This window comes from Pelophylax lessonae, assembly GCF_965119305.1.
Source record: "Pelophylax lessonae genome assembly, chromosome: 10".
Classification (NCBI taxonomy): Eukaryota; Metazoa; Chordata; class Amphibia; order Anura; family Ranidae; genus Pelophylax; species Pelophylax lessonae.
In genome coordinates, this window is record NC_138777.1 from 232305805 (window position 1) to 232327703 (window position 21899).

General features: G+C 43.9%; 1 protein-coding gene across 1 annotated transcript; it reads left to right on the forward strand.

Annotated features, from left to right (window-relative positions):
• The first annotated feature begins 661 nt into the window (after nucleotides 1–661).
• On the forward strand, nucleotides 662–19118 carry LOC309565729 (NAD(P)H dehydrogenase [quinone] 1-like). Its single transcript, XM_082270708.1, has 6 exons — nucleotides 662–816; nucleotides 8533–8697; nucleotides 11024–11154; nucleotides 13042–13155; nucleotides 15141–15242; nucleotides 18443–19118. The coding sequence occupies exons 1-6, from the start codon at nucleotides 810–812 to the stop codon at nucleotides 18752–18754; spliced, it is 831 nt and encodes a 276-aa protein (XP_082126834.1). The 5' UTR covers nucleotides 662–809; the 3' UTR covers nucleotides 18755–19118.
• Nucleotides 19119–21899: the final 2781 nt, after the last annotated feature.

Below are 21899 nucleotides of genomic sequence, written 5' to 3' on the forward strand. Positions count from 1 at the left end.
GTCTCCAAATACGGAAAGGTTTCTTCACCGTAAGAGCTGTGAAAATGTGGAATAGATTCCCTCCAGAGGTGGTTCTGGCCAGCTCAGTAGATTGCTTTAAAAAGGCCTGAATTCTTTCCTGGGTGTACTTAATATAAGTGGGTACTAAAATTTATAGATAAAGTTGACCAAGGGAATATCAGATTGCCTCTCGGGGGATCAGGAAGTAATTTTTTCCCCTACTGTAGTAAATTGGATCATGCTTTGCTGGGGGTTTTTTCGCCTTCCTCTGGATCAACTGCGGGTATAGGGATGTGTATATGGGATTGTATGGTTGGGTTTTCTTTACTGGTTTTTTTTTTTGTATTGGGTTAACCAGATGGACTTGTGTCTTTTTTCAACCTGACTAACTATGTAACTATATATACAGTATAAATTGGATTTATATAATTACATAGTATCCTATGTTGTCTGTGTATGGAAGTGTATGTATATAATTACATTGTATCCACTCTGAGCCTTCTGCCTACTCTCTGCTTTGCGTCTTATCTCTGGGTGTGAACACAGAAGAAATTTTTTCTAGAATCCTGTAATAATGAATGGTTAGAGGAACCCGTCTAGTTGGTCGTTGCTAGTCATTTTCTGGGATGGAACTGTTTGGCCTGGAGGGAGTGTTCTATTATCTACCGGTAAACCCAACGCTCCCTCACTTTCCCCCTTGTCACGGTGAGAAGTGTTCTCAACATTTCCTATATAAAGCCCGTCAGCCTTCATTTTCCCATTCTTAGGGTTTGCAGAGAGGACATCCTATAGACACCTGATAGGAAATCATGGCGGGTGAGTACCAGGCAGAATCTGCCATTATTTCTGTTGGGGTATGGCTGTCCAGAGACAAATTGCTGTAAGTTCACACCTTCACTAATTGTTTGATGTCTGAGATATAGATGACCTGTGTGAGAGATGTAGGTGACTATGGATTTAGGTTGGTGCATTACAATCTGATTGTACAATCTATGTACAACTTCTATATAATCTCCTTTGAGGGCTCATTCACACTAGCCTTGCTGTTTGAAGAGCAATCCATGCTCAGATCGCTCTTTGGAGAGCATTTAACTAGCAGTGGGATGGCGTTGTATCACCTCTTCACCACCTGCTTTAACTCCTTGGACCCCGCACTAGTGTACCACAACCACATGCTTTGCATGTGATTGCAGGGTGCTTGCAGATTGGCCCCATTAACTTGAAAGCGACAGAGGGTATAGTTCCTGCCTGGGGTGCAATACTTCACCACAGCGTGTGTACACCCCCAACCGCTGCCTCTGTAGCTATAAGGGTAGCAGTTGGGGGATGGTTAAACTGAAGGTAGAACACTGTGTTTTACCGCTCCCTTCTGCTAGTGTGAATAAGCCCTGAAAGTTGTTGGTACATCTTGCAAAAGCTTGTCATACGTGTTACAATCTTACTGTATAATCTGCTTTAGATTCACCACCAAGTATGAATGATTGGATACAAATTGATTGGAGAGTCAGATAAGCCCCCATCATAGGCATGTTCACAGGGTGTGCCAGGTGTGCCTGGGCACACCCTAATCCAGGGTTTCTCAACTCCGGTCCTCAAGGCACACTAACAGGCCAGATTTTAAGTATTACCTTGGGGAGATGCAGATTAGAATACTGCAATCACTGAGTAGCAAATGATTTCACCTGCGATGTATTTCAGTTTTCTTGCAAACCTGGCCTGTTAGTGTGCCTTGAGGACTGCCCTAATCACCCTGGTCTGGGTAGATTCCCCCTGCTGCTTGGCTGCAGAGAAAAGGACTGGGGAATCTCTGTCCTCAGTCCCTTTCTCTGTCTCAAAAGTGAGACATCAGGGGTCTGTTTAGACCCCTGATATTTCACCAAAGCCCAAATATTTCACCAAATGGGGCTCCTAAAAAAACTGTAAAAAAAAAAAAAAAAAAACAATTAAAAAAATGATTGTAAAAATTAATACAATTATAAAAAAAGTAGTAATAAAAAAAAATATAAAAAATAAAGGACTGACATCGTCCGCTGCTCTACCTATGGCCCCCATGTTAGTTTTGGGAACTCTAATGGTGCCCACTCACACTTCAATTTTATTATCCAATCCTTGTGCAATTCGATCAAAAGCATAAACAACTGAATAGCTGCAACATCCAAATTGATTTAAACTCCACTTCGGATTCGATCAAACTGAGTCGATCAGCCAGGGTAGAAAACTATTGATCCTTTTGCATCAATTGGCAGCACTGAGTTACTTTGCTATGAATATGATTCAGATGATGAGATTCCATGGTGGAAAATGAGAGGTGATCAAAAACGTACACAAGTTACATTTGTATCTTTACTATCAACCAAATTCCAGTTCCCCGCGTGTGGCATATAGATCGATGGGTTGTCAACTATTCCTATTGGAAGAAAAATCGATAGTTTATCAAAGTGTGTATGGCCAATCAGAAAGGAGATTATATGGATAATCCGCCCTAAGTGCAGCTGGGCTTCCACCGGTTGGCGTGGGGTTCGATTGACAGTTGACAGCTGCAACTGTCAATTGGACCCCGCATCAGCCGAGGAGTTTTGTAGCTGGGTTGGCAGAGCCTGATACTAGTTTCCCATCAGGGCCGCTCCCCTTGTGATTGACAGCCAGCAGTGGATGGATCCATAGGCAATAGACAGCTAGCTATTGTTTACAGCAGCCTTTCTCAACCATTTCAACACAGAGGAACCCTTGAAATAGATGTCTGGTCTCGGGGAACCCCTGCTAAAAAGTAAACATCTACAACTCATGACACATTAGTGAGACAGTCAGTGGGAGGAATGCTCCTTACTCTTGTTATCATTGGGAAGATTTACCCCCTTACAGATAGCTAAAAGAAACAATGGTGTCATTGGGAACTTATCTGAGAGGCAGAAAATTGCCCATTGCTCAAGGAACCCCTAGCAACCTCAGGACGAGCCCTAGGATTACATGGAACCCTGGTTGAGAAACCTTGGTCTCCCAACGTTCTAAACAGGGGGCCAGCTTACTGTCCTTCAGACTTTAGGGGCACCTTTGGGAGTAGAAAAGGTCCCAACATCAGAAGGGAAAAACAATGACCCTTCTTTGGTGTCAGTGGGAGACATTGTACCCATCGTTGGTGTCAGTGGGAGGAATTGTGCCCCATTCTTGGTGTAATTTTGCCAAATTGTTGGTGTCATTGGAAGGAATTGCCCCACCGTTTGTTTCGTTGTGAGGAATTGTGCCCCCTCATTGGTCTCAGTCAGGTGGAATTATGCCCCATTGTTGGTATGAGTGGATGAAATAGTGCCCCTAGAGCCAGATGAAATGAAGCAAAGGGTCAAATCTGGCCCCTGGGCCGCAGTTAGGAGACCACTGGTCTATAGAATCATCCAACTGCCTGTTGTCAATTACAAGAGAGAGCGGATGGGGAACTAGTGTCTTATCTTCCCCATCAGGCTACGCCTTCTGTTATCTTCACTGGTCCCTTGGAGGCTGTTGGTTGTGAAGCACACAGTGTCCTTAACAACCATTTACAGGTGGGGAGGGGGTGGTTGTGGTGGCAAACAAGAGTTCCTGCAGAGGAAGAGGACTTCTCAGGAATGACCGGAATGAAGAAGGGTTCGGTAGGGCAAACGGCAGAATATTTCTCATTTCATTTTATGAGGAGGTAAGTAAAACCTTGCACAGAGGAGTGGCTGTGGACGTGGTATGCTTGGACAGAGAAATGGCTGTGGACGTGGTATACTTGGACAGAGGGGTGGCTGTGGATGTGGTAAAATTGGGCAGAGGGGTGGCTGTGGACGTGGTATACTTGGACAGAGGGGTGGCTTTGGACGTGGTATACTTGGATGGAGGGGTGGCTGTGGACGTGGTATACTTGGACAGAGGGGTGGCTGTGGACGTGGTATACTTGGACAGAGGGGTGGCTGTGGACGTGGTAAAATTGGGCAGAGGGGTGGCTGTGGACGTGGTATACTTGGACAGAGGGGTGGCTGTGGACGGGGTATACTTGGACGGAGGGGTGGCTGTGGATGTAGTATACTTGGACAGAGGGGTGGCTTTGGACGTGGTGTACTTGGACAGAGGGGTGGCTGTGGACTTGGTATACTTGGACAGAGGGGTGGCTGTGGACGTGGTATACTTGGACAGAGGGGTGGCTGTGGACGTGGTATACTTGGACAGAGAGGTGGCTGTGGAGGTGGTGTACTTGGACAGGGGGGTGGCTGTGGAGGTGGTATACTTGGACAGGGGGGTGGCTGTGGACGTGGTATACTTGGACAGAGGGGTGGCTTTGGACATGGTATACTTGGACAGAAGGGTGGCTGTGGACATGGTATACTTGGACAGAGGGGTGGCTGTGGATGTGGTGTACTTAGACAGAGGGGTGGCTGTGGATGTGGTGTACTTAGACAGAGGGGTGGCTGTGGACGTGGTATACTTGGACAGTGGGGTGGCTTTGAACGTGGTGTACTTGGACAGAGGGGTGGCTGTGGACGTGGTATACTTGGACAGAGGGGTAGCTGTGGACGTGGTATACTTGGATTTTGCAAAAGCGTTTGACGCAGTTCCCCACACACAGCTAATGTGTAAGGTAAAGTCTACAGGCTTGGAAAGATCGGTTTGTAAATGGATAGAAAATTGGCTAAAAGATAGAATTCAGAGAGTAGTGGTTAGTGATTCTTACTCTGAATGGTGTAAGGTTATCAGTGGTGTACCCCAAGGTTCAGTGTCATTAGTGGTGTACCCCAAGGTTCAGTGTTGGGACCCTTACGTTTTAATATCTTTATAAATTATATTGGGTCTGGGATTAAAAGTAAAAGAGATATAATTTTGCCCCTGTACAAATCATTAGTAAGACCTCATCTGGAATATGCAGTTCAGTTTTGGGCACCAGTTCTCAAAAAGGATATCATGGAAATGGAGAAAGTGCAGAGAAGAGTAACTAAACTGATAAGAGGCAAAGAGGAGCTCAGCTATGAGGAGAGATTAGAGGAACTGAATTTATTCTCCCTTCAGAAGAGGAGATTAAGGGGGGATATGATAAACATGTATAAATACATAAGGGGGGATATGATAAACATGTATAAATACATAAGGGGGGATGTGATCACCATGTATAAATACATAACACCCTAACCCTAAAAAAAAAAAAAAAAATCAATAATAATAATAAATAACTCTTATCCAAATCCCAACCCCTAATCCTGACCCTAACCTAACCTTAACTCTAACCCTTTACCCTAACAAAAAAATGAATAAATGAATAATAATAAAAAAAAAAGAAATAAAAGCTAATGAAAAAGCTAAAAAAGCTGAAATGCCTAGCCACAAAGGATGCAACAGATGATAATTTTCTCTATTGGCTAATAAAAAAAACCCCAAAGCTCAAAAACGCTGTATAAAAACGCCCAAATCGCACATAAAAAAACACCAGAAAAATTACCAAAGACGCTACGCTCAAGTGTGAATGCAGCCTAACTGACTATAAAGTGTGAGCTGGAGTTTGGTTTCAATATGTTAGTGTATCTAAATCTGCTAGATCATTTAACTCTTTCCTCCTCCCAATGCTGTGCTCCCTGTGCACCCTGTGCGCCTTCATCCAGAGAGTGTGTGTGTGGTATGTGTGTGTTGGAGGGGGGGGGGGGGGGGGTGCTCTAATACAGGAGGTGCGTTATGACCAGATCACCAGATGAAAACAGCAAATGAAAAAAGGTTTGCTACGCCTGCAGGAAAGCTTGGTCTGTTGAAAACCAACAGACTTGCTGGCTGTTTTACCAGGTGAAAACAGAAGGTGGAAAAAAAGCCAAAAAAAAAAACAACGGATGCAGCCATCACATCTAGTGATTGGAAAGCTGCAATACATTACATTTTAGGTTTGGGTTTAATACCGCTTAAAGGCTACCCAGCAGTAAAACACAAGCATCTTCTAGGGGCACCGTGGTCTTGGGGCAAGGGGCACTGTGGTCTTGGGGCAAGGGGCACTGTGGTCTTGATCTTCAACTGGCCACCTTGCTAGCTGAGCCTAGGGCTACAAGGCAGCTGCAATTTTATTTTTACACCATATCTGTGCATATTTTCAGGAAATTAAAACAATAAAAGGAATTTTGTTTTTTAAATGCTTTTTATTGAAAAGTTTCAAACTTTTATAAAACACTCATAAAAGGAAAAAAAAAAAAGTATACATAGAATATCAGATTATAGAGGACTACCACCAGTCTAATGTCTGAGAGACAACACAGATAGGTGGGGGACATAGCAGCAGAAACAGAAATATCCCAAAATCCCAAATAATAAGTAAATTGCTTTAAAAACAATTGTGGTAATTGTTTTGAATGAACTTAAGTGCACACAAACTCTATATAATACCCAATTTTTGGTAAAAAATAAACAATGGAGTTGCATCAAGTAAATAGATAACAAACATGTCAAGACTCAAAACTGCGTGCGCCCATAAAATAGCAAAAAACTTTTGCACACATTCTTTAATAGGTGATGCTTTAAAAGACACTTAAGATGCAAGACCTACGCGTATCTTTGCATTCTCATGCATCAGGGGGTGAGGGGATCATGCTCTGCTTCAGTATGTCACAGTACATGTTGGCATTCGTGATTCCCTCAATGAACTGTAGCTCCCCAGTGCTGGCAGCACTCATGCAGCCCCAGACCATGACACTCCCACCACCATGCTTGACTGTAGGTAAGACACACTTGTCTTTGTACTCCTCACCTGGTTGCCACCACACACGCCTGACACCATCTGAACCAAATAAGTTTATCTTGGTCTCATCAGACCACAGGAGATGGTTCCAGTAATCCATGTCCTTAGTCGGCTTGTCTTTAGCAAACTGTTTGCGGGCTTTCTTGTGCATCATCTTTAGAAGAGGCTTCCTTCTGGGACGACAGTCATGCAGACCAATTTGATGCAGTGTGCGGCGTATGGTCTGAGCACTGACAGGCTGACCCCCCACCCCTTCAACCTCTGCAGCAATGCTGGCAGCACTCATACGTCTATTTCCCAAAGACAACCTCTGGATATGACGCTGAGCACGTGCACTCAACTCCTTTGGTTGACCACGGCGAGGCCTGTTCTGAGTGGAACCTGTCCTGTTAAACCGCTGTATGGTCTTGGCCACCATGCTGCAGCTCAGTTTCAGTGTCTTGGCAATCTTGTTAAAGCCTAGGCCATCTTTATGTAGAGCAACAATTCTTTTTTTCAGATCCTCAGAGAGTTCTTTGCCATGAGGTGCCATGTTGAACTTCCAGTGACCAGTATGAGAGTGAGAGCGATAACACCAAATTTAACACACCTGCTCCCCATTCACACCTGAGACCTTGTAACACTAACGAGTCACATGACACCGGGGAGGGGAAATTGCTAATTGGGCCCAATTTGGACATTTTCACTTAGGGGTGTACTCACTTTTGTTGCCAGCAGTTTAGAAATTAACGGCTGTGTGTTGAGTTATTTTGAGGGGACAGCAAATTTACACTGTTATACAAGCTGTACACTCACTACTTTACATTGTAGCAAAGCATCATTTCTTCAGTGTTGTCACATGAAAAGGTATAATGAAATATTTACAAAAATGTGAGGGGTGTACAAAGACAGGGTTTAGGTTAGTCAATGTCTTCTGACCAGGGCTTGCTTTCTCACACAATAGGTGTAGGTACTCCTCCCTTGCACGTCAACCCTTGTCTCTGCCCCCTACCCACCCCTGAGCACCCCCTAGCCGCCTCCCAATCTGCCCCTTGTTAAGAACACAGAACCAAGTATAATTTTGTGGTGCTAAGTAATTTGCATGGAATTTGTAAATGATATCAAGAAAAGCAGAAAAGAGATCCTCTCTAGTAATAAACAATAGACCCCTCCCCCAGCAAAAATAGACCCCCCCCGCCCCGCAATAAAATACCCTCAGAAACAATTGATCCACCCCAGCAGCCATGGAACCCCCTGCAACAAAATACCTCCCCAGTAACAATAAATAAACCTCAGCAACAATAGATCCATACCAGCAACAATAGTCCTCCCAGCAGCCAGTATCAATAGACCCTCCAGCAGCCAGCAACAGTAGATGCCTCCCTCCAAAGTAGATCACGCCCAGTAACAATTATTGACTCCCTTCAAGCAACAAATGATCCCACAACAGCAACAACTAACCCCCCCCAACAGTAGATCTCCCCCCAATGGCAATAGGTCCCCCAGCAGCCAGCTACAACAGGCCCCCCAGCACCCCTTGTCATTACATACATTCAGTGCTAGAGGTGTCAGAACTACGTTTCTCCACGTTCTTGCCGAATAAAAGCTCTGCTTCTTACACTTCAAAAAACTGGAAAAACATCCTCTGTCTTTACTGCAATCATCTGAAGTAAAATTGTATTGGATTCAACTTCTGTGTGTTAGTGAAGAGTTAAGCTGCCTGTGGAAGGTGCCATGTAAGCAGGTGCCCATCCAGACAGTCAAGACTTCTAAAGAGTTATGTCAATGCATGAAGCCACATTTGAAATAGAACTATTCTGTCCATCTGTTCCCAGGTAAAACAGCGCTGATTGTTTTAGCTCACCAGGAGCGCACTTCTTTTAATTACGCCATGAAGGAGGCGGCAGCGAGCGCCCTGAAGAAGAAAGGATGGAAAGTGATTGAGTCTGACCTCTATGCCTTGAAATTCAATCCCGTGTCATCTCGGGATGATATTAAAGGTAATTTATTCCACATTGGAAAAATAAATCTACTGCTTTATATTATTATTGATTAGCTTATATGTGTAGGAACATGGTGAGGAACAAAGTGAGGGCGCATTCCCATCGCTGGCCACTGGTGGGCGCTGTGTGGTTAGTTGTGCCGATGCATTGTAAATTATGTATGCTAGTTCCTTTTTTTTTCAACTTCATTGGAGTTTCATAAAGTGGCAGCTCATTCCTCTTTAGGCTTTGTTTACACGTGGTGGTGTGGGGGGGGGGGGGGGGGGTTCTACATCATAGATTTTGAAGCTAATGGACTTCCCCAAAGGAAAACCAAATCCCCCATTAGAAAATAAAAAATTTAAAAACGTTTGTAGCACCCTCCTAGTATAGAGTAGGCTCCCATGTAAATTTAGTTAGCTTCTCTGTAATCAGTGGAGTAGGAGTTGATTATCTAGGGCTACTCAGTGTTTCACATGCTGCTGCTCTGCTAATTCCCCCTGCCTTCTAAAGGATTCTAGAAGTATAGTGGGAGGAAGAACAGAGCAGGGAGTCTGAATATTTATGGAACTCCAGCCAATCCCTGGGGAGGTGTGCCCAGAAGATGGTGAGAGAACCCATAAATAGTGTGAGGCCTGAGCAGCAGCAGTGTTCCTGGGTCCAGTCTTGCTGGAGGGGACCCCTTTGCAGGGGCTCTGCCCCTGGGGCAGCTTTCTGGAAAGATCTGTAGGAAGAAGACACTGAGGTCCCAGTTATGTTTAGCTGGGGAAGGCTATTCACACCTGAAATTCAAGGATTGAATTGGGTCTGGAGAAGCTCACTGGAGGGAGCCATGAGGAAATGGGTGGGAAAGAGTCCAGCTGTCCTATGGTGGTGTGAGTCTACATCTCCCTCACTAGGTAGAGCCTTGTGGATATTCGCAGTAGGCAACCGATGATCCTGTGGCTAAATAAATACCTTTAAACAAGAGAGGGGTTCGGGATACTCCAAAACAATCAATAGAAGGACAGACTTCTAGCACAAATCTTTATAGTTGCAGGCATACAATAAAGACCCAAACCCAGGTCTTTCTTACAATGTCCCAGGAGCTGTCTGATACCCTGCCTCCACAGGTAGATACTCAGTGAGCGAGACAAAAGATCCTTCTCCAGACAAGGACTTCAGGACAATGCCCTCCATGAAATTATCCTTTAGCAATCAAACACAGGCCCTCAGCCCAGTACCTGCTGAGGCCCAGACTGCAGTTCCTTTCTCAGTGTAGCTGCCTCCCAGGGGCAGCAGCCCCAGGAGAACAGCAACCCTTCTAGCAGAGAGGGAACACTTTGGAAAGGCCTCCCAATCACCTCCCCCGCCTCTTTCTGGACACCTTCTTTCAGGGATTGGCTGGGGCATGAAGATATATTCATACTGTTCATTTGACTCTCCCTGCTCTAAGTTCTGGAAGTTTCTCCCAGAATTAAGTGAGAGAAATCAAAAACGCAGCTAGGAAACCCTGACTAGAGGACAGAATTCTAGCATTAATCCTTATAGTAGCAGGCATACATTAAAGTCCCAAACTCAGGTCTTACAATGTCCCAGGAGCTGCCTGATACCCAGCCTCCACAGGGAGATCCTCAGTGAGGGAAATAAGAGACCATTCTCCAGATCAGGACTTCAGGTCATTGCCCTCCAGCCAATTATTCTTTAGCATTAATTTCTAGTGCCTCAACCCAATACCTGCTGAGACCCAATATCAATTCTTCAGACCACTCTAGCTGCCTCCTAGGAGCAGTAGCCCCTGGAACCCTTCTAGCACAGAAAGAACACCCTGGAAAGGCCTCCCAAACAGCTAATACCCCCCCAGCCACCTTCTGGATGCCACCTTCCAGAGACTGGCTGGGGCATGATAAATATTCCTACTGGTCATTTGACTCTCCCTGCCCTAAGTTCTGGAAGCTTCTCCCAGAAACAGGTGAAAGAAATAAAACGCCCAGCTAGGAAAGCCTGACCAGACAAAAACAAGAGATCACTTCCTAACTGGTTACAGTGAGGCCAAAAACTAGATTTAGACTAACAATCTAACTAGAGGAGGGTGCTACATCTAAAAAAACAAAAAACAAATGTGGAACAGAGGGCTTGGGGGTGGTGATTGGATGGAAGATTTAAAGAAAACAGAACATAATTATTTTTTGCTTTATTGCTGATGGGAATACATTGTCGAAGATGACATGGCCCCAAATGTCTGGGGGTGGATAGAAGAGGGAAACAACCAAGAATAAGTCATCAGAGGTTCTAGGCCAAGGGATGGTCTTATAGACCTTCTATAGACCTGATTGTAACCTAAACATTTTCATTTTTTCCGCAGGTAAACCTAAGGATCCAAAACATTTCAAATATGGAGCAGAGACTGCAGAAGCGTATAAGGAAGGCCGTCTTGCCAAAGACATTGTTGAAGAACAGAAAAAGATTGAAAAGGCCGACCTTATAGTTTTCCAGGTATGTCTATTGAAGTATGTCTATAATGTAGTGCTACTTCCATAGGATGGGATACTCCAAAAACAAGAACTATTTACAACCTGAGGACTTAGGTATTCTTTCAGGACAAGCTATAGTCCGTGCTTGTAGCAGACAGTAGACTTCAGCTTTAAGGTAGTAGTAGTAGTAGTTAACTGACCTCTTTTCTTAGAACCAAAAGAGCAGAGTCCCTTTAAGTAGCAGATTAGATGGACAAAGCTCTTCAGGACACCAGCCATTATCCCCTTTACTAGATCCACAGCTGACTCCCTAGCACCAGAGGGGTGGCAGAAGCACAAAAGTCCCCAAGATCTTTCAAAAGTGTCTGCAATTACACAAAGCCCAAGGACAGCTGGTTGCCTCCTTCCAATTTCCAAGGGATTCTATTGATACCAGACTAGATCTTCAGTGGACAACCCCCCACGGGCAGCTTTCTTTCTAGCTCCAGGGTCTTAGCATCCCAGGCCCTCAGGTCCACCACCTGAGGTGCCCACCATACTGGATTAATCTTTTCCAGGAAAAGACCTCAAGCTCAGTGTGCGCCCAGCATACCATCAGACCCGGCCTCTCTGAGATAGGCCAGGGCTGTATCTATAATCATGATTCCATCTGCATAGTTCCACACCTATCATCCAGAAACTTCTCAAGCTTTCTAGATGCAGAGAGAGCTATCAGACTGGCAGCAGCTGAACACACTGAGCAGACCCTAACTAGCAGAAGGCAGCTACACTGAGTACAGCGAGCAAACTATGCTTTTACCTAACAAGCAATCACAGCCACACTGGCTACAGGGTGGCAATAAAATCTACCTATCAAAACAGTTAGAACCCCTGTCAGGTTGTTATTGTTGATACATACATATTCTCCGGCACACCATGGATCTTGCAAAAGCAGTCCAAAAGCTTTTTATTGCAGAGAAGCTCACATCAGAAACAGTGCAATGTTTCGGAGCCTCGCAGTACCCCTTTTTCAGGCATGTTGTCTATACCCCTGAAGAGCAGATTCACCCTCTCTGTTCTGGTGACCGTTATCACGATAGGAAATCCAAAAATGTCACATTTGTACCTGAAACAAGAATAGAGGAGAAAGCGTGTTCTGGTGACAACTAAGTGGGGATTTCACTCACTTCCTCCCACTTCCTGTTGTGTCTCTGGGACAGCAAGTAAAGGAAAAACTACCCCATTGGACAACCAAAAAGTAAAAAAAAACTGAAAGGGATAGGCAACATTGTTGGGAAGTCTAAAGCCGGCCATACACTAGTAAAATTGTGTTCAAAATAGTTCATTTTAAGAACGTTGTTAGATTCTCTGCTGGTTAGTGGGGGTCAAATTGACATTTGTTTTCGACCGTAGTGGCGAGAAAATTCAAAGGAGTAGGATGGACATTTTTTCTTGAATGAATGAATTTCTAATGATGTAGGTGGTTCTCAAGTTATCGGATGTACTGAGAATTTATTACACGAATGTTGGTATGATTGTCGTTCGAAAATCTGGTCATTTATGGCCAGATTTAGGAAGTTTGGCAGAACTGCTTGATGCTGCATGTTGGCTTTGGTCTCCTGAAACCCGTGCTGCTCTGTAATACCAACCCACACCTATCTCCCCCTATTAGTTAATATTGGTTAGTCAGGCTGCCCATCAAAGTAATGGGCAGATTGGTTGTGTGCAAGAGACAACCACAGAAGCATTTACCCAATGCTACCCCATATATTAGATTATTTGCTGGCCATCGTCTTTTATCTTTCTGTAGATGTTTGTTTGGGGTTTGTTATGTGTATTAGTTTAGTATTTGGTGTACATTGTTATGTAATATAATAATGCTTTATATGTAGTGATAATGATAATAAAAGCTATGTGTTATGTATTACAGTTTCCCCTGTATTGGTTCGGGATGCCCGCCATAATGAAAGGCTGGCTTGAGCGAGTGTTAACTTTGGGATTTGCCTACAGTTTTCAGACCATGTACTCTGAAGGACCATTCAAGGTAAGAAATAAACATGGACCATTGCAACGAATAGGGGGCAGGGTGGGGCAGGGAGTGGTCCTGGTGGCCTTTTTGGGGGGTAGGTGGTGCTTCTGGCATCAATGGCAGAAGGTCAGCGCAGGGGAAGGATTCTCCCTCACGCCTGCCCTAAGTGTAGCCCGGTTGGGATAGGGGGCTCGGTTAGTATTGGGGAATGGGGAATTGCTTGTCATAGCAGCAGGCAGAGGTCGATGGGTTTTGAAGGCAGGGGATGGTTACGTTCTTTGGAGAACGATGGGTTGGGCCCTTCTTCGGTATGGGTGTACCTGCCCTCTTAAGTGTCAGAAGTGATGTGTTTTGGATTGGTTGGCTGTATCAGCTGGAGTATTGATTAACAATTGTCCCAGAGCCGGTGTAGTTGCGCCTGGGTGCCGTGGAAATGTGAGTGGGTGCCAGATACAGCCAGTTGGTCATTCAAGGGGTGCATTCATAATCCTAAGACCTGGTGGAAGGCAAATAGTTACATCAGGCTGTTAGGTTATGTTATGTGAATATTATGTTATGAAAAACTGAAAATGTTATTGTTAATTACAGTTGTTGTTTAACCACTTGCCGACTGCCGCATGACTATTTACGGCGGCAGTCAGCCCCTCACAGGCAAAGTGACGTAGAGGTACGTCACTAGCCTGTGAGGCTCTAGGGGGCGCGCTCCCGCCCCCGCTCGCTCCCTAACTTCCCCGCGCGTGTGACCGGCGGACCCGAGGGAGAAAGGCAGGCGGCTAATGTAAACAAAGCCGCCTGTCATTCTCCCCTGTGTAAGTGCAGAGATCATACGGTCCTGCTATGCACATAGCCACATCCCTGCACAGTTAGAATCACGCCCCTAGGGACACACTTAACCCCTCCTTCTCCAATAAAGTTAACCCCTTCCCTCCCAGTGTCATTTTTACAGTAACGGTGCATATGTATAGCACTGATTACTGTAGTAATGTCACTGGTACCCCCAAAAGTGTCAAAAATGTCAGTCAGGGGTCCGATCTGTCCGCCGCAATGTCGCAGTCCCGCAAAAAAAAATGGCAGATCGCCGCCATTAAAAAAACAATAAAAATGACAAAAATCTTTCCCTTAGTTAGTAAACGCAATAACTTTTGCGCAAACCAATCAAAATACGCTTATTGCGATTTTTTTTTACCAAAAATATGTAGCAGAAAACAAATGGGCCTAAAATGTTAAAAAATTTTGATTTTTACATTTTTTTGGGGGGGAATTTCATATAAAAAAATGTGAAAAATATTGTTATTTTTGCAAAATTGTCGCTCTTTTTTTGTTCATAGCGCATGATCAAAAAATTGCACATGTGATCAAATACCACCAAAAGAAAGCTCTGTTTGTGGGGGAAAAAGGACGTCAAATTCGTTCAGGTACAGCGTCGCACGACCGCGCAATTGTCTGTTAAAGTCATGCAGTGCCGAATCGCAAAATACCCCCTGGTCAGGAAGGGGGTAAAATCTTCTGGGGCTTAAGTGATTAATAAAAGGCTGCTATGGCCATTTAAACCCAGTGGTGTTTAATTATTGCTTTGTGGGGTAAAGTATATAAGGGAGGTGTTGGGTTTTAAAAGGGGGCACCATGGCAGCAGCGGTATGGGCATCAAGCAAATAATAAAAAAATATGAGTGCCCTTGGATCATGTAAGTTTTTTATCCAGGCTTGGCTATATTGCATCAGTCCACCCCATTCTCTTCTGTTGATGTCGAAAACTAGTCCTATTATATTTGAACCAGTCTTGGAGGTTTGATTCTGGTGATATGTGGCCAGCTTTAGATGTGGTCATTTCACAAAGAGAAAGGGACCTGGACAATGCAACACAACATAACATGAATGGAAGCCTCATGTTTTATATGACACTTGGTTACCTCTCTATGAAGGATCTGGAACAGAGGATAGTGAACTCGGGGTTACCCTAAGATTTGGTTTTAATTTTTTTTTTTCATGTATTCATTACAGAATAAGAAAGCTTTATTTTCCTTAACAACTGGTGGCCCACAATCAATGTACACAAATTCAGGATTGAATGGAGACATAAATGTCACTCTATGGCCACTCCAGGTAAGGAATTGTCTTTTTTATGTTAAAATAGGAATAATATTAATAATCAGGGTTTTTTTCTCAGGAAATAGGTGCAGGAATTCCCCCCCCCCCCCTTCTGAGTCACTCTTCCTTTCTACTCCCTACCCACCTCCGAGCATCCTTGGATCCACCTCCCACCCACCTCCCAGCACCACCCCTTTTAGAGAATACAGAGCCAAGTATAATTTTGTGCTACTAACTGAATTTCACAGAATTTGTTAATGATAACAAGAAAGACAGAAAAATAGATCCCCTGCAGTGTGCAACAATAGACCCCACCCCAGCAACAGTAGACCTCCCCCCAACAATGATAGACCTCACCCCAGCAACGATAAATCCCCCACACAACAATCGATCCCCCCCAGCAACAATGAACCCCCTGCAACAAAATGTCACCCCAGCAACAATGGATCCTAGCAGCAACAACGGCTCTCCCAGGAGCCAGAAACAATAGAGCTCTCCCTTAACAGAATATCCTTCCCAGCAACAATTGGATAAGAAAAGCCACTCATCTAGGTAGGGCGGGGTGTTATATGGCCAACATCCCAGATAAACTGCAAAGGAAAACCCCCCCTGATAGGGAATGGGACTTTAAAGCGGAGTTCCGGGCACAAAATCGACCTAATCGATTTTGTGCCCATCCGCTGGCTCTTCTTCACCTGAAAAGGAATTGGATAGTTAGGTATAAATTTTTTTTTTTACTCACCTTGTAATTGTAGATAGAAAATACTCACCTATTCTCCACTTCCTCCCTCTGTGCCGCGGCCCGAGCCGTCACTTCCTCTTTGCGATGATTCCTGGGAGCTGAACGTCATCGCTCCCAGGAATCAATGCAACGGCACCGGCCCCGCTCGTCACTTCCGGGGCGACCCGGAAGTGACGAGAGGGGCCGGTCTGGGAGAAGAAGACACGGAAGAGGACGCAGAAGAGGATCGCGCCGGCTTCAGCTGCCCACAACAGAGATGGCAACGCTGTAGAAGAAATTTTATAAGTAAGTACTGTATTTCTTCTTGCAGGTAAGTGCAAACCGGGACAGATCAGAGGCTATCCATTGTGGAATGTACTAGCCCTGACTGTCCCGGGGGTATGTTTATTGAAAAACTGTTTTTGTGCCCGGAACTCCGCTTTAACGGCCAAAATAACACCACAATTGTAAAATTTAAAACATGTTTTTAATGACTAAACATAAAATCAACATAATAGAAAAAACACATGTAATACAAAACATATATCACAATAAAATACTTGTCATACTGAGACTGGGTGTTGGGTGCCCATTGGAAATCTGTGCTTTACTACATTCTTGTCTCAATATGACAAGTATTTTATTGTGATATATGTTTTGTATTACATGTGTTTTTTCTATTATGTTGATTTTATGTTTATTCATTAAAAACATGTTTTAAATTTTACAATTGTGGTGTTATTTTGGCCATTAAAGTCCCATTCCCTATCAGGGGGGGTTTTTCCTTCCCAGCAACAATTGACCCCCTACTAGCAACAGTAGACCTACCCAGAAACAATAGACCTCCACGCAAAAATAGATCCCCACCGGCAACAATAGATCCCCCAGCTTGAAGGAAAGAAAGATCTGCTGCTCCAGGTGATATGAGTGAGTCTGATGATACCTCCTCATGAGTGCTAGCCCCGGCTCGCCTTCGTGAACAATATCAAGATAAGAAGAAACGGCCGCACGTCACTGGAGTTCCAAGTACCTTTATTGTGATTTCCAAGGTAGCACAACAAAACACCAACCTGTCCAGGTAGATAGATCAGCAAGCATCAATAGACCCTCCGGCACACCCCAGCGCTCTTTACCCTTTTGCCATTACATACATTCAGTGCTGGAGGTTCCGGAACTGCGTTTCCCCACATTCATGCTGAAAAAAAGCCCCGATAATAACCCATCCTGACGTCCCATCCTGTCCAGGGTTGGCGATGTATTGAAGGATTTGGGTTCTGTGGCTGATTAGAGATTGGCTCAATCTGATTTGCCACACTTGCCAATATAATCTTACAAAGATTAATGGAAACATTGTAAGTGCAAAAATGTCTGATATTGATCGATACCCAATCAGATACATTAGTCAGAGTCCTTTTCCAGCTTGAAAATCATTCTCCATAAAAGGTCTTTTTTTTTTTTTTTTGCTCCATAACAAATTTACGGCTACAGGATGGGTGCTCTGTGCAGAATCATGTGTACAGTATCTCACAAAAGTGAGTACACCCCTCACATTTTTGTAAATATTTTTATTATATCTTTTCATGTGACAACACTGAAGAAATTACACTTTGTGGTATCCCTGATGAAGTCAATACACTATATTGTCAAAAGTATTGGGACGCCTGCCTTTACACGCACATGAACTTTAATGGTATCCCAGTCTTAGTCCGTAGGATTCAATATTGAGTTGGTCCACCCTTTGCAGCTATAACAGCTTTAAATCTTTTTGGAAGACTCTCCACAGGGTTTAGGAGTGTGTCTCTGAATATTTGACCATTCTTCCAGAAGCACATTTATAAAGCCAGGCACTGCTATTGGACGAGAAGGACTGGCTCGCTCTAATTCTCTAATTTATCCCAAAGGTGTTCTGTTGGGTTGAGGTCAGGACTCTGTGAAGGCCAGTATAGTTCATTCACCCCAAACTCACTTGTCCATGTCTTTATGGACCTTTATGAACTGCTAGAACACCTTTGTTATGAATTAGAGCAAAGACTGCAAGCCAGGCCTCACAATATGGGCTTCTAGAAGAATGGTCAACATTCCCATGGACACACTCCTAAACCTTGTGGACAGTCTTCCCAGAAGAGTTGAAGCTGTTATAGCTGCAAAGGGTGGGCCAACTCAATATTGAGCCTGATGGACTAAAACTGGGATGCCATTAAAGTTCATGTGCGTGTAAAGGTAGGCGTCCCAATACTTTTGACAATACCTCTTCATCAGGGTAGTAGTTTATACTTTGTTATACCTTAGAAAGATATAATGTATCAGTCCACCATCTTTAGGAACAGGCACATAGGTTGAGATGCGTTATAGTTGGGTCAATTTATGGAGTTATATCTGATCACTGTTCTATGCAGCAGGAATAACAATAGGTACCCTCAAATTTCATGCATCACATGTTCATGACCCAACCATTATTGCTATAACTCACCATGATATCTCATTCTATTTGCAGAACGGTATTCTGAATTTCTGTGGCTTTAAAGTCTTAGAGCCCCAAATCTCATACGCCGTGTCACACGTGCCCCAGGAGGTCCGTGTGGAGATGCTGAAGAACTGGGAGAAGCGGCTGGAGACTATCTGGGATGAAAAACCCATCAAATTCCTTCCACTTCAAGACTTTGAAGGCTTTTCTAGTGGATTTTCACTGAAGAAAGAGGTGGAGGAGTCGCTGTCTGAATCAAAGTATGCTCCAACGGTGGGACAGAACCTGGGGAAGCCTCTACCGCCTGACAGCCAGGTCAAAGCAGAATGCTCCAGGTTGTAAAAAGGCCTTATTATGACGCACTCAGGGGATGCCATACTGTGCCATCAGTGGGACTGGGGTGACAGTACAAAGCTGTGACTATGTACTTAGTTTATGAGTGTCTGCAGGAAGGATGGTTCTTAAGCCAACAGCAACCATTGTGATTTTCCTTTCCATGTTTCCAGTGCAAAATGAGAACATGAAATGGTGAATTTGATTGGTTGCTATGTGTAAAAGAAGACTTCCTCTGGACATTTATAAGCCTGAGACGTTTCCAATGGTCAACCTTGGCAGTTCTCTTACCATGTCTTCTATCTTTTTACAGTACATCTGTATTGTGCAACCTAATATTTGTATTGGATGCACCAGGTTGTACCAGATGTTCTTAAAGCGTAACTCCACTTTTGTTGAGAAAAAAACATTCCCCTCTGGGTGATCTCTGTACATTGCAGGGATTTTAGCAAACTTTGTTGCAGATTTCTACCTATTGTTATTTTGTAGAAATTAGGGATCGACCGATATCGGTTTTTCGTTGCTGATACCGATATTTTGGCCATTGCATATCGGTATCATGTGGGGTAGGTCTTTTAGCTGTAATGCACAGTCTTCCCTTCCCTCCCTGCCTGCCAGGAATCCCGTGTGAATCAATTTAGTGTCATTAAAATCCTAGAATCCACTTTATCAGTGTTTGATATAATGTCCAGTGTGTGTTTTTGTAAAAGAATAGTGGGAAATACCTTCATTACATCGCTGCTCCGGCCTCTCCTCGCTAATCTCCCACTCTGCTGTTTTCTCCAATCATAGCTGTCAGGAGGAGGATCTCAGCCCCTCCCGTCTGCAGTGTTCACAGAAGCGCCGAGTATTAGATTAGAATAGTGGGAAATACCTTCATTACATCGCTGCTCCGGGCTCAGCTAATCTCCCACTCTGCTGTTTTCTCCAATCATAGCTGTCAGGAGGATGATCTCAGCCCCTCCCGTCTGCAGTGTTCACAGAAGCAAGGGGTATTAGATTAGAATAGTGGGAAATACCTTCATTACATCGCTGCTCCGGGCTCAGCTAATCTCCTGCTCTGCTGTTTTCTCTTATCATAGCTGTTAGGAGGAGGATCTCAGCCCCTCTGCAATGTACACAGAAGCGAGGGGTATTAGATTAGAATAGTGGGAAATACCTTCATTACATCGCTGCTCTGAAGTCTCCTTGCTAATCTCCCACTATGCTGTTTTCTCCAATCATAGCTGTCAGGAGGAGGATCTCAGCCCCTCCCCTCTGCAGTGTTCACAGAAGCGGCGGGTATTAGATTAGAATAGTGTGAGTTACCCTTGTTACATCTCCCACTCTGCTGTCCTTCTCTCTTCCCCCACTGACAGCTGGGGGTCACGGAAGGGCCAAGCGGCGATGTAACAAAGGTATTTCACACTATTAGATTACAAAAACACACACTGGACATTACATAAAACACTAAAAGTGGATGCTAGGATTTTACATACACTAATATTACATACAGTAATATCGGCAATATCGGTAACCTCCGGGGACAAATCCGATATATTGGGGAAAGTGCATATCGGCCCCGATATATCGGCCTTGCCAATAATCGGTCGATCCCTGGTAGAAATCATTGTTTGTTCCTCTCTGCCTCTGTGCTGAGTGGGTCTAATGGGAGTGGTTTCATAATTATCAATCAGCTGTGGCAGCTGCAGAGCTCTAATGAGGAAATCTGCCGGGCCTGCATCCCTTTAGACGTGTTCCTATTGGGAGTATCTCACCAAAAATGACATTTTTGTTGCAGGGGATGCCAGAAATCTGACTTGTATTTTAGACAGACTTCTGGGGAAATTGGTGAGCCAATCACACAAGCAGGAAATTATGTTTCTGGGGGTGTGGTCAGTATATATTCTGTGTTCAGAGTGCCTCCAGGTGGCCATATTGCATTTTCAAAAAATTACAACAGCTGCAGATTGAAAAAGGAAAGGTCATTTTTTAAAAACATTCAATTACAATATGACTTGTGTCACAATAGTATACTCTATATTGTTTTTTCTTTATTTGCTATTTTTTTTTCCCCATGAAAGTGGAGTTACCCTTTAAAGATGTCAATACCTCATTGTATCTTGCCTATTGTCTTCATAGCTTTTAAGCCGATAACAATAAAAAGTTTTGGAGTGAAATATTTCAACATTAAAATGTTTTATATCAATAATACATGTTTTTCAGTTCTACAAAAATGTTACTACAGAAAAATGTCAGTTTCACCCTAATAAAAAGTTGGAGTGCAACCGGCTTCATGATGCATTTTTTATATGTGCTCTTTCCGTGCCACACCTTTAACCTCTTGATCCCTGGAAGGTTTTACCCCTTTCATGACCAGAGCCTTTTTCACTATTCAGCACTGCTCTACTTTAACTGGTGTTGCGCAGTCATGCTACACTGTACCCAAATTACATTTATATCATTTATTTTTTTCACACAAATAGAGGTTTCTTTTGGTGCTATTTGATCATCACAGTTTTTTTTTTTTATTATATAAAAAAAGAAAAAAAAATCCAAACAAACAATATTTTCTACTTTCTGTTATAAAACATATCCAATAAAATCAAATTTCAAAAATTTTGTCCAAAATGTATTCTGCTACATGTCTTTGGTAAAAATAAATCCCAATAAGTGTATTTTTGTTTGGTTTTGCGACAGTTATAGCGTCTACAAACTATGATATATATACTGGAATTTACGCAGCTATAGACGCCATATTGTATGGGCGGTGTCAGAGACTTAAAGTGTGACTGTGATAGGGTGGCAGGAAAACTGGTGCTAACAGACGCTATTTGGGAGGGTCACTAACTGACACTTATGTCGCTAGTGACACTAATACAGTGATCCAAAGGCGTAACTAGAACCTTCAGGGCCCAGGTGCAAGAAACCATGAAGGGCCCCCTGGACCCCTGGCTGGGGCCCTTCCCTTCAAGCCTGGGGCTCTTCCCACTGATCCTGGGGCCCTTTATTCTCATTATGAGACCCTTTATTACAGTCCTGCAGTGGGACCCTTTCACAAGTTCTGCAGTGGGCCCCCTTCCTGCCATCTTGGGGCCTCCCCACGGTGGTGGAATGCCAGGGCCCGGTTGCAAGTGTGACCTTTGCGATTCTGGAAATTCACCCACTGGTGTCA